At 33.1% G+C, this 19,224-nt stretch overlaps 1 protein-coding gene across 1 annotated transcript in view; it reads left to right on the plus strand.

Moving 5' to 3' along the window:
- Nucleotides 1–18,980, plus strand: part of LOC129226068 (equilibrative nucleobase transporter 1-like) — a 130,865-nt gene extending 111,885 nt beyond the window's left edge. Inside the window, exons 8-12 of the mRNA XM_054860652.1 lie at nt 4,292–4,486; nt 12,065–12,169; nt 13,299–13,494; nt 14,355–14,475; nt 17,709–18,980. Of these exons, the coding sequence (XP_054716627.1) occupies nt 4,292–4,486; nt 12,065–12,169; nt 13,299–13,494; nt 14,355–14,475; nt 17,709–17,840 (749 nt within the window). The 3' untranslated portion in view covers nt 17,841–18,980. The remainder of the gene's footprint in view (nt 1–4,291; nt 4,487–12,064; nt 12,170–13,298; nt 13,495–14,354; nt 14,476–17,708) is intronic.
- Nucleotides 18,981–19,224: the final 244 nt, after the last annotated feature.

Consider the following 19,224-nt stretch of genomic DNA (forward strand, 5'->3'; position numbering starts at 1 on the left):
CACTTGGAGGATTTAGTTACCACGACATATTGAACGTGCAACATAGGGTTTCCAATCCCGAATCCCGCGGGTTTCCGCATTATATTTAGCGGGATTAATCCCGCGGGATTGAGAGCAAAATCCCGCAATATTTCCAGTCCCGTAAAGATTTTCCATGAAAGCATTTTCAAACTTTTGCCGCTCATAAAACGAATATTTTCACAAGCATCATTTTAAATTTGAATCACCTTCCTCGTATTTCAGCAAGAAGAGCAGGAGAAACTTTGTGTCTCATAGGATGAAAGATGGATTTACCCTTTAAAAACACAATAAAAATAGTGTACATTTATAATAGATATCGTTTTTGTCGAAATTTGCAGTTCTTGTGCAAAAGCCAAGCATGACTCCCATAAGAAAAGAAAAATCTACTTTTAGAACGTGAGGAACTTTATGGAGATGCTTTACTAAATGTCTACAATTATTTAAACTCTGTAAAAACCAACTGCAGTGGAACCATATGGCACACGTTTTCACCAATTACATTATTTTTTGAGCAAAAATCCCTTCCTATCCCATACAAAGCGGAGGGCGCAATTTCGCATACCAAATGATAGTGGCTAATTGGTATGTGACTTTGCAGTATGCTACAAATAGAATTCGAGAAAACTATTAGTTCAAGTAACAAAAGTTACCATTCCTAAAAAGCACAAATTTTTCTATTTGACACTAAAGTTTAACTTTTAGAAAAATCAATTCATTCTCGCGGGATCCCGCGGGATTTGCTCTCTCGAATCCCGAAATCACGCGGGACTGAATTCGGCGCGGGAATGGAAACCCTACTAGTCACCATTAAAAAAACACGAAGCATCTTTGACCGGCTGGCATCTAACCCAGAACCCTTCGGTGACGACATTGAGCTTTGAATCAAAGTCGTTGGAGACAACTGCTGCTCACTGACGAGGCCCGATTCAGTTTACAAAGTGATATCAGACGTGTTTTTGGTTTAGCGAAAAAATAGCAGTCGAAAGAACAACATTTTCGTTCGAGAAAGACCATATTACAGGCAATTTAGTTAAGTGGTTAGAACAGACGAGACTCTGAGCCTCATGTCATATCACACGCTGCTGTAATAGGTGATTCCTTTTTGTTAGACATCATAATGTCAGACCTCATGTACCCTTATTGTGGAAAACTTTCTTCAACTTAACGTTTTCGCATTTATACAACACAACACAGGTGTGAAAACGACTTATTAATCATCCTATATCATTTCCAAACGAGGCGTATTTCGTCATTGCCCTTTTTTACCGTTTAAAGGACTTAAAATTCTCATACAAATTATTTTTGCATCTTTTGGCTGCATTGTATTTTGCTACACGTGTATTCTCCATTTTATATACTTACAATTTGCATTGGTTTCTGCACTTTTTTTGCTTGCTCCCCTAACTTTTTTGTAGCTTTGTGATGAAAACTAATGATTTTTGACTCACTTTTTAGCCATTGAATCAATGAGAGAAGACTGTTTTCCACACATCTATTTTCAGTATTTTCTGAAAATAAGAAAGTTGTGGTTGTGTGCGGAAAAAATTGACCGATTTTGCAGCTCATTAAAACTTAAGAAAGTTTAAAATTTTGTTTGGCAATAATCATGCAATTTTTCATTCCCCCCCCCCCCTCCTCCGCACTGAGAAAACATGTATTATGGATAGATTCAAAAGTATCCTCTTATGCTTTTGCTAATAACTATGATATTAACGAGAATTGTAGTGCTGCCATCTATTGATTGAAACATGAACGCATACTGTGAGATGTTAAATTTACCCCATGAAATACTTTTTCCGTATTGGAGAAAAAGCAAATGTAGAATAGAAGAAAATGATATTTTAGTTACAATAATTTGCAAAATTGGGTTAATAGTTACCAGTATATAAAGTTTATCTCAAAGTTAAAAAAATTCGGGCTCAGCTCAGCTGTTTGTTAAAAAAAAAAAAAAAAAAAACTTTTCGAATTATAGTTATATTTGAAGGTTTTACTTGTAATTTATGCTAATTTGTTTTCTGCGCCATGTTAAAGATTTTTCAAAAACGTTTAACCTAATTTTTCTGGCACATAAAAACCATAAGTTGTTTTTAAAAGACATTCATAAGTTTTAATAGTGAACAAATTTATTTCTCTATTTATTTTCATTTGTGATTCTGTTCAAGTAGAGGCAATTCTTTGACATGTTTTCCAACCACAAATTCATTTTAAAATGTTTTTCTGAAATCAAAATATTTTCTCTTATTCCTTTTTTCCCACTTAAAGAAAAAGTGACAAATTTATAAAATGTTCAGTTTTACTATTCTTCATAGTTCTGACATTGTATAGCCCCAAATACGGTATTCAAAAAATGTCCGTACTAAGCCCAAAATATTTTTGAAATCTTCAAAAATTAATTTGTATATAAATTTTAATGGGTTAAACTTATACTTTTACTATGAGTAAGAATGACTTTATTCACAAGCATTTAATCTTAAGTTCACAGAAACACTCAATGTGAAAGTACACATTACAATGCAGAATGCAGGGATGATTTTCTTCCAATCATTAAAAAAAAACAAAAAAAACAAAAAAAAAAGCGTCGCGTGTTTTCTTGTGTGAGTTTACTTCGAAAATTCATCTTTCTTTTTTGTCAATGAAATGTTTATTTTTGATGAATATTTAGCAAAAAATGAAACTTTAATTTTAACATGCAACGGAAGTTGTTTGCGTAATGAAGGACACCATGAAGTTTTTCTTTTAGCTCGAGTTTTATCCCAGAAAAAGTTTAGTTGTAAAATGAGAGAGATGAAATGCTTAGAGAAATACAGCCAGTTTGCTCAACCTCCAATAGAAGCAATAGAGAAGGTATTTCTTCGGATGAAATGTCAAAATGTGTTTCTTTACAGTACATACCAATTGAGACAAAATAAGCTGGTGTTAACTACAGCAAAATTTTGATTTTTTCCCCCAGCTTATTCACTAAATTTCAAACCTATAGTTTCAATAGCACGAATTTTGGATTTGGATCAAAATTTTTTAAAAAATCGACTTGTTTTGCCCGCAATGTTGATTTTGTTTCCACGACTTTTAACTGAATAAATAGTATTAATATTTCTGCATATGTGTATAAATTTTCTCTTCGTTTTTTGATGCAAATTATATAAAGTATATGCTAATTTTTTTTTTAAACAAACAAAGAAAACTAACATTAGAAAAACACATTTTTGTTGTTTTACATATTTTTTTTTTCTCAGTTTTTCAGGGTTACTTTTTATTACTATGTCTCAATAAAACTATGTTTCTTAAAGAGAACTATGCAATTCATTTTTCTTTCTTTTACAAGTCGTAAATTGAATCTTGCGACTTATCTATTTGTAGTTATAATTAATCAACCACTTTCAATTTTTACTACAAAGCTTAAGTTAAAAGAGTGAATATATGAATTATCCCTCAATTGTACTTAGAAGAAACGAAATATAAATTTTGAATTAAATTTGTCTTTCTTCTATGCGATCAAACGTATAAAAGTATATGCTAATAAATTTAGCCATTGATTGAATTTCGCGACCTCTCCATTTGTATTTGTAATTATTCTGCCACTTCCCATTATTTACTAAAAAACCTTAAACTAAAAAAGGTAAATATAAGTACTATCCTCCGTTCTACTTAAACGAAATGAAGTGCACAGTTTGAATTTAAATTTCCGCTTATTATATGCCATTAAATGTTTTTCTTTTCGAGTTTGCGCTCATTTAACATTGCATTTTTGTTCAAGAAGATTAAAGTAATCTGTCACAGTTTAAAAAGGGTCTTCACGTTCCATAGTTCATACCATTGGGAAGGGAATAAATGGGGGAGTGAAAACTTTCATTCGTGAAGGAAAGACCCCGAGGCACGTGATACATTTTAAAGCAAATCATTGGAGGAAATCAGGCCTCCTTTGCTAGTTTCCCGCAAATCGTGTCAAACATTCGTCGTTTTTGAGTCACGTGACTTGAGCTCTTTGCCCAAGCTTTTATTTAGCCAATGATTGGACTAGTTCCCCTACATTTACTAATTCCTACTCTAAGGTTCACACCATTTTAGCGATATGCTTGTATTATTTTCGCATGTTTGTTTGTTTGTCAGCCTGCGACTACACGGCTTATCCTGCATCCGCTTTAGAGTGCTTAAAGCTTTTTCCTTCTCTATTCATTAACCAGCTAAGATTCTAGCATCCTTCTCATCCAATATTGCTGCCAAACGTTTCTTACTAATTAAACTCGTGAATGAATTTTATCGTTGCATTCAGTCGTGCAGAACATCGTCGAAAAAGAATCATCCGCAGTAGTTCCAGTTGAAGACCAGCTTCCTTTCCGAGTAGCTCTGACGTCATTCTCATTTTCCTTGCACCAGTATTGGTTTTCCTGGCTCCTGTTGGCAACACTCAATTATTCTGGATCACTGCACTTATGGATGGAGCGAATAAGTTCCGACGTACATACAGGTGGGTGTTAACGTAAAAACTATTATTAGAAGTACGTCTTTGCTTATTCATAAATATTGTTACAAATTCTGTAAATAGTAATTATTCTCATGATTAATTTGTTGTAATCTACCTAAATTTGGCGTTTATTCCATTATTTTTCATCTAAAATTATCTTAGTAACGTAACTTGTAAATAGTTTCTTGTAATGTACATACAACCCCCTAACATTCGACTGAAGTATATGGTCCCCAGATAATATTTGTGAATGGAATAAAAAGAAAATACGAGAAGCATTTCGAATTTTGTCGAAACTTCTCTAGGATTTATAAATAGCCTCCGCGCGTGATAAAGTTTTAGTTATTAGTCCAGGATCTGAAGGGGGTTGAGCATACATGGAAAGGCTGACGCAATATTATTTCTGATTATTGTTACAGGCACGATGGTGATTATGAAACCACATGTCGTCGCCCCCCTGGGTGGTCGACATCCCCGGGGGAGGGGGAAAGCAGTGGGGGAACCGTTTTCTAAAACACTCATAACTCGCGAACTATTTGAGATAAAACACTGAAAAAAGTGGCAATCGACGCAACAAAACAAGTGCTTCATAAAAGCTAAATATAATTATGGACCTATCTTTGTTGGTTTCTGAGTAAAATTCCATTTTTCGCAAACAAGCAAAATTTTTGAATAAAATGCGCAAAACAAACTTTTTGACCAAAATAAATTCCGAATCAAAATTGTTTGATTTTTTTTTCAAATAATGTCCAAAATATCATTATTCAGTTTGTTAAAATGATTTAAGTACTGTTAACGCGTTGAAAAACAAAATGACAGTAGCAAGCTCGAACACGATTTGTATTATAGTTCAGGATCTGAAGGGGTATTTTTAACATGCATGGAAGACTTGACGCAAAACTATTTCTGATTAATGTCACAAGCACTATAGTGAATATGAAACCACATGTCTTCGCCCCCCTGGATGGTCGACAACCCCGGGGGAGGGGGAAAGCAGTGGGGGAGCCGTTTGCTAAAACACTCATAACTCGCGAACTATTTGAAATAAAACACTGAAAAAAGTGGCAAAAGATGCAACAGAACAAGGACTTGAAAAACCTAAATATGTTTATGGTCTTATCTTTGTTGGTTTTTAATTAAAATTCCTTTTTTAGCAGCCATGCAAAAATTTTGAATAAAATACAAAAAGCTTTTTTGTCGAAGATAAGTTCTTTTTTAAAATTATTTAACCGTGTAGGGAATCAATAAAACCTGAAATTTCATTATTCAGTTTGTTTAAAACTACTTAATTATTACCAACGTGAGCGTTAAAAAGCGAAATAGAAAATGCAAGCACTTGCCTAAGTTAGCGCATTGAACAAAACGGCAGTATGCTAAGGAGAAAAAAATAGCCTTATTATCCTTATGACGAACTATTCATTCTTCAGTTTACAAACTTATTCTAATTGCAAAGTATTTAACTATGGCTTTAATTTTGTTATGTACTGCTTTAAATTTGAGAGGAACTAGGGAACCAGGCCCAGAGTAGTTTTATTATATATATAATTTTAATTTATTTCTATTAATTTGTGTTTTCAATTTGCACAAAAGAATATTGCGGGTATTGCGGGTACTGTTTTGCGGATATTGCTTTTTATAATTTACTCAACAAAGAACAATGAAACAAGAAATAATATGCACTAAATCAATATAAAAAATGAGAAGCTTGAGCTTTTATGAAAACGAATATAAATATAAAATTATACACTAGAGTTCTAAGAAAACTAATTAAATAAAATTAGTAAAATATAGCGCATTAAAAAATAATTGTAGAATATCAATATGCATACATAAAGCATTACTATATCAGAAATTCTGAAAGCTGGATCATACTCTTTTTTGTTGACTTGTAATTGTTCTATTGAATCGTTCTCTTCCGAGTATTTTGTAGTTTATGGATTTTTGCTTTAGTCTTAAAAGCACAGTATTTACAGCAAGATGAATTATTAATAAAACAATTACAAGATTATTTACAGCTTTTGCCTGCGCAGAGTGGAATTAAACTATCTGGTAACACTGGCTGCATCATAAGGTGTGGGGCTTTATTGATTTATTTTCATTCAAGTGAAACCCAAACTTGGTTACATCTAAAGGCACTGCTAAGGTACAGGGGAATTGATTCAATAGTACAGTATTGAGCAATACTTCTTAGCACATGTTGGAAAGAATTGCAGGAGCATGGTAAAGAGCTGATATTATATTTATTTCTGATGGAAATGACAAGAAATTATTGTAATGTACTTTCCGGAACTTCTGGTTTTCAAGTTATGAAAACGACAGTGAGATGTACCGATCGTGTTTAAGGTCCACTCGTGTAGTTTGACAATTGGAGAGAAAAATTTATTATTTTTTTTATTTGGAGACCTGCAAAATCTTTGCTACATTTAAAAGTAGTGTTTGGGACATTATGGACCAGAGTCATTCATTCCATCGATAACTTGAACTTTGTTCTTAAAATAGGGTGCTTCTTCCAGAGTTTTGCTGCAAGAAGTATCATTTTCAATTACATTCACGAAATCAGACCTCACGCTTTGCTTCAGTGAGCCATTCTGATGAACCTAACCTAGCATTGGGCTTATTGTATGAGAATGATTTTTAGATGTACTAACATCACTTTTGAGCAAACGTTTCCCAGGTTAAATGTTTTTTTGGTTTTCTTTTGCTGTTTTGCAGTTGCTATTGAAGACATTGCCATTGCAGGACTTCTCTGGATAAGAGACTATTCACATTTTCTTGAACGTTCCACTGAAATTTTGATGCTGCTTATGTGGCAATAGCCTCGCTCACTATGTTTCATAACTCAGGTGTAAAATCTGCAAAAGGGTTATCCTGATCATTTATCCTTTCCGTAATTACTTCGTACTTGCAAACTTGCATGTTTTAATTTTTAAAAAAGTCCCATTGTGACATATACTAAGCAGCTATAATGCGTTAAAGGTTAAGTAATTAAGTAATTACTTAACTGGGACATTGTTTTGATAATATTACGAAATAGAACCACCAAAACAGGAGAGCCACAAAATTTACTTTGGTTTATGTCGAGTCTTCAAGGTACATTCCGCAAACTTGTTTTTTTTTTTTTTTTTTTTTTCCTTTTGTGAATTACCTCAAATGCTTTTTGAGCTTGCTTTTATTTCACTTTTCAACGCTTTGATAATATTTAAGTAATTTTAAACAAACTGGATAGTGATATTTCAGATTTTATTGGTTACTTAAACAGTTAAATAATTTTGATAATTTGAAAAAAAAAAATGCGTATTTTATTCAAATTTTTTGCTTGTTTGCGAAAAATAGAATTTTACTCAGAAATTAACAAAGATATGATCATAGTCATATTTAGCTTTTATGAAGCCCTTGTTTTGTTGCGTCGATTGCCACTTTTTTCAGTGTTTTGTTTCAAATAGTTCGCGAGTTATGAGTGTTTTAGCAAACGGCTCCCCCCACTGCCTCCCCCCTCCCCCGGGGTTGTCGACCATCCAGGGGGGCGAAGACATGTGGTTTCATAATCACTATAGTGCCTGTGACATTAATCAGAAATAATTTTGCGTCAGGTCTTCCATGCATGCTCAAAATACCCCTTCAGATCCTGAACTATAATGCCAATCCTGTTCGAACTTGCTGCTGTCATTTTGTTTTTCAACGCGTTAACAGTACTTAAATGATTTTAACAAACTGAATAATGATATTTTGGACTTCATTTGAAAAAATAATCAAACAGTTTTGATTTGGAATTTATTTTGGTCAAAAAAAGTTTGTTTTGCGCATTTTATTCAAAAATTTTGCTTGTTTGCGAAAAATGGAATTTTACTCAGAAACCAACAAAGATAGGTCCATAATCATATTTAGCTTTTATGAAACCCTTGTTTTGTTGCGTCCATTGCCACTTTTTTGAGTGTTTTATCTCAAATAGTTCGCGAGTTATGAGTGTTTTAGAAAACGGCTCCCCCACTGCTTTCCCCCCTCCCCCGGTGTTGTCTACCACCCAGGGTGGCGACGACATGTGGTTTCATAATCACCATCGTGCCTGTAACAATAATCAGAAATAATATTGCGTCAGCCTTTCCATGCATGCTCAACCCCCTTCAGATCCCGGTCTATATGCTTTTAGCTGTCTGAGATTCGTCTGAGCGTTGCTCTGTTTATTGTGAGGCATTTCGCTATGTTTTTTGCGTATTTGAATGTAATTACGTGTGCTATCGTTGTGTATACGGTGTTAATTGATATTTGCCTAATTGCTATGGTGAATTTAGCAGTTGTTAACGATATTTCTTGTACATAGTTGTAAATAAATCTCCAGTGTTTTCTCAAGAACTGTGTCGTCATTCAAAGGAAGTGTGAAGTTGCATCGAACGTGTAACAATATATATTCCTTTCATTTGCGAAAATGTCATTTATTTAGTACTTTAGCGGAATGTGCAATTTTTTAAATACATTTTGAGAGAAATTTCTTGAAATTTGGTCGGAGTGTTGTACAGGATGCTTGTAAAATCTTGCACTGATAAAGAAATTTCATTAAAAAAAATAAGTGGGGGAATGTGGGGCAAAGTGAAATGGCTAAGATGAGTGAGCTTTTTCAAATGGAAAACATTGGAAATTTGTTTTGAAAATTACAGTACAAAAGGAAAGAACATTGTATTTTACAATAAAGATTTCATTGAAACATTATTTTTAATTTTTGGTAGCAGTTTTGAGCCTTCAAGGAATAGTGCAAAATTTCTTTGGAACTTTTTTTTCCATGGGGCAAAGTGAAAAATGAAATGTTTTTCTAATGAAATATTTTCTATTCGATTATTAAAGCTATTTTTTTATAAAATAAATTAGAAAATAAAGGAAAGAATGAATAAATGAAAAGAAAAGGAAACAATAAATGAATAATTTAATTAATTAATTAATGTATGAAGAAAAATGAATGAATGAGTGAAAGAATGAATGAATAAGAAAATAAGAGAATGAATGAATAAATAAGTGAATTACTAAATGAAGGAATGCAAATGAATTAATTAGTGCATGAACACGTAAGTATTTTAGCAATTGAGTGAGTGAGTAAATGAAAAAGCTGTTTCACTTTGCCGCATCCACTTTGCCTCGCATGTACTCGACTAAATATTTAAAACACAAATAAGCTTACAATTAACTAAATAAATATTGCACTGCATATTAGAAGGTCTAAATTAATACTTAGAATGTTAATAACAAGAACTTTATTATTTTATAATTTAAAAAATAATTTTTAACTTTCAACATTATTATAATTAGAGTATCCATTTTTGAAAATTGCCTGTATTATATATGCTTTAATATTCGGCGATATTTTTTTCCTGACTGAAATAGACTACATATGCACATTGTATTGTATATGCACATTATATACACATTGTTAAAATATTACCAGATAGGTGGCGCTAAACGCTGAGTAAATATTTCACCTTTTCACTTGGTCCCGCCATTTCACTTCGCTTCGCATTCCCCTACTTCAGGTTTAACTATTCAACTTATTCAAGAAAAATTTTGATCGTTTAAACCGTTTTTGCAACGTTAAATGCGCTTCTACGTGTCCACCTTTCGTAGTTCTTAAGGTAATTGGATTATTTTGGACATAGTCTCATGCAGGAGCGCAGCCAGAAGTAATCATCTGGGGGATGATGTCATAATAGTCTTTATATGGATAAGAGCAGCCACAGAGGCTAGATTAGCTGCCTACGGCGGCCGTCACCAACTCGACAGAAACATATTTCTTTAATCATAATCACGAACAAAAAATCCGTTATGGGGGTAGAAATTCGCATTGATATCTTATATTATTAGTAAACTGACTTTTGGAAAGATTAGTTGAAATAAATTAGGGCATTTCAAGTGTTAATAATAAGTTTTTCATGCAACAAATAGAATTTTATGAAATGGAATGCCCCATATATTACGGGGATGATCTCTAAATCTGACCGTTCTTTGGATAGTGATGTCAGAACAACTAAAGAATATTTTCGAGCTCGAAATAAATTAGATAATTAACTTTCGAAAAGAGAAGTTGAAATAACTGACGGCCCTTTTAGGGTTCCTCATAAGTTTCTATACAGCGGCAGAACCTTTTAAGTATTGCAGAATTTCATACATTTTAAGGACATTGGCATAAAATAGAGGCAGAGGATCTTAATGTACGTAAAAATTCTTCTATATTATTTGGTACTGTAACGCAGCATTTGCAAAGAGACGAACACCTTTATAAGTACAGTGAAACGCTGATTTTGCGTTTCTCGAAGGTCTGGGTTAAAAAAAAAGCACAAAACACGGAAAATACATAGAAAGCAAAAATCAAACAGAAAAAAAAAAGAAAATTTAAATTTTTAGCATTTTAAATTCAAATTATATGTTTTTCGCAATCACGGGCGTGTGTATCTTTGTGTAGGCGTATGCGTGTGTATGTACGCGCGCGATTGTGTGTGTGTATTTGCGCGATTGTGTGTGTGTATTTGCGCGCGCGTGTGTGTAGGCGTTCGCACGTGTGTGTGTAGGCGTTCGCACGTGTGTGTGTAGGTATTCGCACGCGTGTATGTAGGCGTGTGTGTATATGTATGCTACAGTGTCTGGCATTCATGTGTGTAGGTATGCATGTGTGTATGTTCGCGTCATGCGCACGCACGTGTGTGTAGGATATATAGACGCAACCTGGAGACGGTTTTCGCTGGAGGAGCAGCTTCGAGAGGGGCCGATCGACGGTGGTGATGCAGAGGAAGACGGGGGAAAATAAAGTCATAGGAACGTCATTCAAAGGACAATGAAAACAATAAGCAATTCGTGATTGCTCAAAAATAATGTAGTAAAGATGACTCTTATAAAAGGTATAATATTAATATTTTACGAAAGAACATTACTATACAAACCATTTTAGATCTTTTTAGCACATTTAGTTGCGAATTTGGGCATTTAGGTAAAAGTAGTCTAAAATAGTGGATTGCTTTTTGATTCACGAGTTCAAAGTAAATGCAGCATCTTCCAGGACTGAAATACTTCACCTTTTTTTTTTTTTTTGGTCTTTATGAGGAAGAAAATTTTTTTAAGCTCTCTTTAATGCAATGCTGGGGCTGTGCTTCAGGATCTTCTTGTTCATATTCATTAGCATACGAAAAGATCTAAGGTCGGCTATGATTGGAGCAGTAGCATTTCTGTTTTCATAGATTAACTTTCAACAGCGTGGATTAGCTTTCAAAAAGCACAAAAGGAAACATATTGCTTACTTCAGACCGCGTTTATCTTTTCTCTCTCTCTCTCTCTCTCTCTCTTTTAAATTTTCAAGGGAAAACGTAAAATGCGGGAAATTCACAAATAACAAAATTTTTATCCGGGATAAATTAACATTATCAGTATACGGAAAACTGGGATCTAATGTTTAAAAAAACGTGAAATGCGGGGAAAATGTAGATTTGGGGATGTAAAATAGGGGCTTCATTTTATTTCTTGTTTTGTGTAGATTTTTCTATTTAAAAGTTTGATAAATGAAACAAGACATAAAACGTACTGAAATAATCTGATTTATTTTTTGTATAGTAAGTAGGTACACACAGATTTATGGACTATGTCAAGTTTCATCATTAATTTTGGCACCCATTGCGGGTATAGTAATGGACAGAACTCTGAATTCAGCAGCTCAAGGTAAATCAATTCATGCTTTTACAATCACTACAAAAACCTTTCAAATTATGAAATCAACGGCTTATCATGTACAGTAGAAAATCAAAAATTCGAAACCCCGATAATTCGAACAAACTCCCATAATTCCGAAAATCACTGAGAAACCAATACATTTCCTAAAATAAATAATTACATACAATGCTTTAAGAAATGGAACTAAGTAATAGAAGTGGAGTATTATATTTGCTATGAAAATAACCCGGATTTCACCACATGGGAGATTGGAATACGCGAAAATAAAGTTCCACAGTGAGAATTTTTTAGTCACAAATGAAAGTTCTTCCCAGAAAGAGCGATGGGAGATATCAATCTCCCAATAAGAAATATGAAGGGCAGTTTTGCACTATTTCAACTTTGATTGTGTGACGTCAGTGTATTTTTCTGAAGTTCATTTAAGTTTCTTAGTTTACTTTCTGTTTAGCAGTTCCTCAGAATAAATGCAGTATGCCTTTATTTTCAGTAAAACAAGGACAGTTAATTTTTGTTACATTTTGTTAAAAAAAAATGTAACTGAATACTGTAGCAGTTTGTACTGTATTGCATGTTATGAACGTACACATTATATAATTACTTCATTTCATGTACATTTTCCTAAACGGTATTTTCTTGGTTATTTTCGGAAATCCGAACAATTTGAAAATCCGACATACCCACAGTTCCAACCGATTCAAATTTTTGACGTTCTATCGTATGAAGCTGAATATTTGTGCTTGAAAAGTAAAATAAGAAATAACAACGTTTAATTGCACAAAATTGCAGATTTCTGCATACACGAGTTTCGGGGTTACAAGGAACCATTTTTCCAATGCTAAACAAGTGAGTTTATGGGTGAAAAGACATCCCACAAAAGCCAAAAAACTAAAAAGCCAAACTGTATTAAGAAGAAAATGCTTTTTGAGATGGTCTTTTCTTTCCATCAGTTCAGTTACTTTGCATTGAAAAACGGCTCCCTTGTAACCCTGAAACATGTGTATGCAGTAATTTGCAATTTTGTGTAACTAAACTGTGTGTTGTTATTTCTTATTCTGTATGTTAAAATATATTGCAAATTATATATATAAATTTAGTTGTAATTTATTCTTGAATTTAGAGCCTGACTATGATAAAAGAAAGCTGATCATGTTGCGGTCAGGCTTCTGGCCAATGTTGTTTACCACTGCAGCTCAGGCCATTGTCCAGCTATGCAAGTTTTTTGAAAATGATGTTTCAGTGTATATTTCTATATTTTTTACAACCATTCTACGGTCGTTCCACGTCGCAGTTGCCACCGCTTATCTAAGGATTCGGTTAGTATATACCTGAAGTTTTTTTCTTTACAAATTTTGGTTTAAATGTCTTATGTTAATCAAAGTTCATTGTTATGTTAATCAAAGCTTATATTGAATCCAGTGCTATTTTTTCAATATATCTGTGAAACACATCAAATCTATGAAACATATTTTAAAATATCTGTGAAACACTCTTAAATTATAGCCCACTTATGCTTTCTTCTCCTTGCTTAAGGAAGGTTTCATATTTTAAAGATTTTAACTGATATATGAAAAAAAGAATTTAAAAAAATACATAAAAAATTAAAAATATAGATTATAGAATCTATTATTCCCCCCCCCCCCATGTCTCTTGAAACAAATTTATTGTATCATTTTTTATTTACGTTCGTTTAGATATGTTTTCTGCCCATCTAGTTAGTATTGTTAAGCGACTACTCTCTGCTGTCTGGGATTTCACACTGTGATGACAGGGTGGTTGGAAAAGGTTCGCTATAGGGTCAGAAACATCATTTCGCACCAAATAGAGAATTTTTATAAGCACAACAGATGTACAACTCCGAATAGAATTCAGCAATTACGAAAACCACATTGCTGGCTTTTCACAGAAAAGGGGAGGCTAAAGCCCGTATTCACATATGGTCCTAGAGTTATCCAGCTTCCATTCTGGTGATAGATTCAACTAACGACAGTAATATGTTTTTCTCACTACGAGTGTGGTCTGAGAAGATTCGTACACCTTGTTAGTTGCGAACTGAGGCAGGAAAAGAATAGTGCGGAAATTGACAGACAACAAAGATCGCTAGTCTCATTATAACGACAAAGTGTATCTTTGCTTCGCAAATTCGATAATAGCTATGTATTTTTTTTCTTCACAGGTTTCCTGCAAGTCATTTCAACAGGCTGTTGGGAATTATGAGTACTACTGCTGCCGTAGGTTCTTTACTGCAATTCCCGCTCTATGTGTGGGAATCTAAGTCAGCAGAAGGTGTCCTAGAGGTAACAACTTTTTTAGTTTCACATTTGAGGAAGTGAGAAGCAAATGGATTTAAGTGGCAAAATTAAACATTTAGAGATAACAAGTACAAACGGTGTGTGATCATCTCTTCTGTCTTAGGACTAGAAATAGTACAAGTAGCCCTGGTAGGTTCTGCTGCATGATTTAGAAAACAATTTCAATGAAAGCCTACCGAGCCCCGCAACTTTAAACGCGTTTTACTCAAAACTTGAAAATGTTCACTTACACCCCTTTGCTTCTGGCTGCCTCATTTGAAATGTTCTCATATTTCGTCCCCCCCCAAAAAAAACGGTAATTCCAAAATTTGTTGTGTTATAAAACAGACAAATGATCTTACAGATTATGCTTTTCGTTTTGATAAGATACAGTTCTCAGCATTGTACATTTTTATTTGTAATTAGTTATTCTGCTTATGAGATGTAAAGAATACTTTTCTTGTATACAAGCAATAAGTGAAAAAAACCAAAACTATTAAAACACAAGGTTGACAGAATATGGCTTCAATTAGATTACTATGAAGTGTCAGAAGAACAAAACTTTCCTCCATTTAGAAGAAGATATCTTTTTATTCCAAAATACGCGTACGCAATAGTTTTTACTAAATCGTGCTTTATTGAAGTCTTTTTTTTTTTTTCATGTAACATATTTTTTTCGTGTAACTATTATAGGTCAGGGACTATCCAGGATGTTTCTGGGTGATGTTACGACTAACACGTCTCAGGAGAACATTTAGTTATTTGTTATTTATTTATTTATTTATTTATTTTATTTTATTTGTTTATTTATTTATTTTTTTGATGGAAATGTCTGTATCTTGATCCTAATCCTCATTGGATAGGTCACCGATCCCAGATTTGATATTATTACAGGCTATGAAATATCCAGGATGTTTCTTTTTGACTACTCACGTAATGTGTCTCAGACTTTTGATAAGTAAAAGTGTTTTCGAAAGAAATTTCTCTACCTTGATCCTAATTCTCACTAGATAGGGCATTGATCCCATCAAATTTGATGTAGTTATAGACTATATTACTATGATATGTACAAGAAATATCCAGGATATTTCTGGCTGACGTATCGCCTAACATGTCTCAGGTGCAAAAATTTATTGGAGGGAAAAGTTCTACCACTTGGGTCTTGATCTCAATCCTCATTAGGTTGAGCAAAGATCTCAGATACTCTTCTTATTAGAAGACCACTTAGGACTAAATAAGATTGCCCAATCAAAGGGAATAACATCAGATCTGAGATTGGTACCCTATCTAAAGAAAGAGTTTGTTACAGACTTCTAATTCGACTTAATTTATGCTCTGAAAGAGCCTGAAACATGTCAGGTGTCAGCGAAAAACTTTCTGGATGAACCATGGTCTTCTTTAATAGAAGGCAGTTAGAAGCAATAAATCGAACCAATTTGGAGATATAATTAAGGAGGTAAAATTTCACAATCTAAACAAATCCCCCCCCCTTTTTGCATAAAGTCATTTTTCTTGTATTATTTGCAAAACCATTTGTTTTTTGTACACTCTACAAACTATTGAGATGATATACCGTTGAATGGCTGAATTTATTGACAGCCTCAATCAATGATAAAAGCAGAAATGATTTGTACCCATTGACTATTGTCCAAAAGCATTTTCCTCGAAAGGTACTTTCCCGTTGTCGGTACGTCATTTGTCTTGACGACTTTTTAGCTGGACGAAAATTAAAAAAAAATATTGTTTAAGTCGTCGGCATGTTTGCTCTTCTTTTTCTAATGCTTCGTTTTCTGCCTTTTAATGGAACGTTTGATGTTTATTTATGACTTGACATTTTTACTTCGCTGATTATGCTGCATATTTATTGAGCATTTAAAGTTGATTGAGCAAATTATTCTAGCCGGAATTTTCACGTTATTCCATAGCTTTTTCTTTTATTTAACGGATTATTTTAGTTTTAATGACTTAATTTAATTATTTCGTGAATTTTATTTTCATGGAACTTACTTTTGTTTTAAGGCTTGTTTTATTCACAAGTCCATTAAATAGATGAAAAATTGGATGGTATCGCTAAATACGTAGCTTCTACGTAAATTTGACCAAACATGGTGGCAACAAATGAAATTTTTATAATAAAGTCTCCAAAAAGCGTCTGTTTGTGTGAACGCGCAAAACTCGAAAACTACCCGGCCGATTTTGCTGAAATTTTCACAGTATCTTTCTTTTAGCACCGGAAAGGTTTGCAGACCGGTTCGAAAAATAATCGATCAGTGGTTCTTTTTTTATTCCAATTTAGGCCTAATTTTCACATAAATTCTCGAATATGGAGGCAAAAAATTGCTTGCATATATTAATATTATATATCGTTGGAAAGGGTAGAATTTTCCGGCAATTTCTTTCAATGCTCTAACTTAATTACGGCGGGAGTTATTTGCGTTTTTAGCTCGAATTTTTTTTTTTTTTTTTTGGCTTAACTGAAATTTAGGCACTACTTTCTTCATTATATTTATCAACAAAAAGTGAAGGAATTGTCCCTCAGTTTTCTTTTTGACACCATTGGAAAAAGCGATATCTCTCCTCCAGATCTATCTCGACCTTTGGTCGAAAAATTAGCTTCTATCTCGAAAGGAAAAAAAGTTACAAACCTTTTTAAATCAAGTTCAAAAAATTTCATTTCCATTCAAATTGTTAACCAGTTTCTTTTGCATTTTAATTCCTTAAACTTATTTTATTTTGTGTTTCCATGGTTTCGCTTTTTAAAACCATCTTCCTCGATTCAATTTCTTAAAAGTATTTTAATATCTGTCGTCATTGTTTGGGAGGGAAATTTTGAATGATGTTTTTTTTTTAATTAATTAATTTTTTGTTATTATTATTTAAGCCTGATTGCTGAATATACGTCACTTGACGCAGTTTTTATTTTCACGGTAGACCGGGCAAAACTGGGCCACGCAGCTAGTTAAAATTCATCTCAAAGATTAAAAATGCGTCTTGACGTACCTATAACGAAAAAGTACCCCTTAAAATTTATCGTTCACAAATTTGAGAGCTATCATAAACACTACAGACATAAGATATTAAAACACCACCAGAATCTTTTAAAAAAAAGTAATTATTATTAATAATGTTGAACACTTTAATAGAATTTCTGCTGAAAATAAATTAGGTGTTTATTTTTCATTAGAAGGCAACCTTTATCTTTTTCAATTGTTAGTTTTCATTACTTTAATCCATTTCAGGTTAATATATTCAACTGTGTCACCCTGATGGTATGTTTTGTCCATCCATTGCACCTGTTGATTACGCCTCTACAAAAAAGGTTCATTAGAAGAGAGCACGAAGTCACACTCAAATCGAAGGCAAGCTCCTAGTCAAGCGAGACACTAACAGCCGCCACCGTTTGGAGATTCCTGACGTCATGTCGGTCACACGGTCACCGACATGTCTAGGCAGCCATAGATCTAAGAACATTGTCCTAGGTCTTTTACTCACATACTATAGGAATACTTTTAAAATAGGGTGCCAAAACAATTCTTAATAAAGACTGGAAGATAGCTTCAAGGTGATAGTTGATAAATCGAATGAGGATTATATGCCATAAAATAACCATCTAAGACGAATCAATTGCACATATGTAGAGTTTAAAATAAGATACGTCGTTTTGCGCAGGGGATCCAACAAGTGTTTTTACATAGTACATAGTTGTAATACTTAAATCTGTTTTCATCGTCCACCAACAACAATTCTTAGTAAAGACTGAAAGATAGCTTCAAAGTTATAGTTCATAAATCTTCGAATGAGGATCATATGCCATAAAATCACCATCTAAGACGAATCAACTGTACATACGTAAGAATTTTAAAGGAAATACGTCATTTTTTGTGCAGGGGTTCCAACAAATGTTTTCAAGCAATACATAGTTGCAATACTTGGACTGTTTTCATCGTCTACCAACAATAATTCTTAGTAAAGACTGAAAGATAGCTTCAAGGTGATAATTGATAAATCTTCGAGTGAGGATTGTATGCCAAAAAATACCTATCTAAGATGAATAAACGGCTCATTATGTAAGAGAGAAGAAATATGTTGTTTTGTGCTGCGGTTTTAACTACCTACATTATGCTTTTATGGCGTTTGGATGAACACTTCTGCTACTTGATGAAAAAAATGCCTCAATAAAAGTAATAATACTACTAATCATTAAGAAATGTTATAACTCTTTTTGAATGATGAAAGAAAAGCGACCGCAGGTGAGGCAATACTTTTAACTGCAACTTCAGTTTTGTCTTAATTGAACGTAATGCAACTTTTGCATCATCAACGTGCAAATATTTTAATTTTTAAAAATATTTTTTCACACGCTAATAAATAGAGAACAAATAACACACAGCAGTGATTTGTTGACAGATAATCCTCATTATAATCATTTTAGTAATGAGATTTGTTATTAAATAGTGATGTTTATTTTTGTATATATGTATGTTTATTTATACTCTTGATTATTTAAAGATAAATGTTCCCTCACAAAACGTAGTTTGTTTTCTTTGTTTATTTTTTTGAAACAACATTCATAGAAACCTAAACCTTTTTACCATAAAAATATACGTTGGATTATTTCACTACATGCTAAGTTTGGTGTTTCAAAACCTTTATTCTCTTATATGTTAATTTGAATTTTTGATTTATAAAACATAAATTTCATTCAATATACGGACTATATTTTCTGCGATTAATTTCTACATTAGTATTTTAAAA

Source organism: Uloborus diversus, chromosome 7 (genome assembly GCF_026930045.1).
Source record: "Uloborus diversus isolate 005 chromosome 7, Udiv.v.3.1, whole genome shotgun sequence".
NCBI classification, from domain to species: domain Eukaryota; kingdom Metazoa; phylum Arthropoda; class Arachnida; order Araneae; family Uloboridae; genus Uloborus; species Uloborus diversus.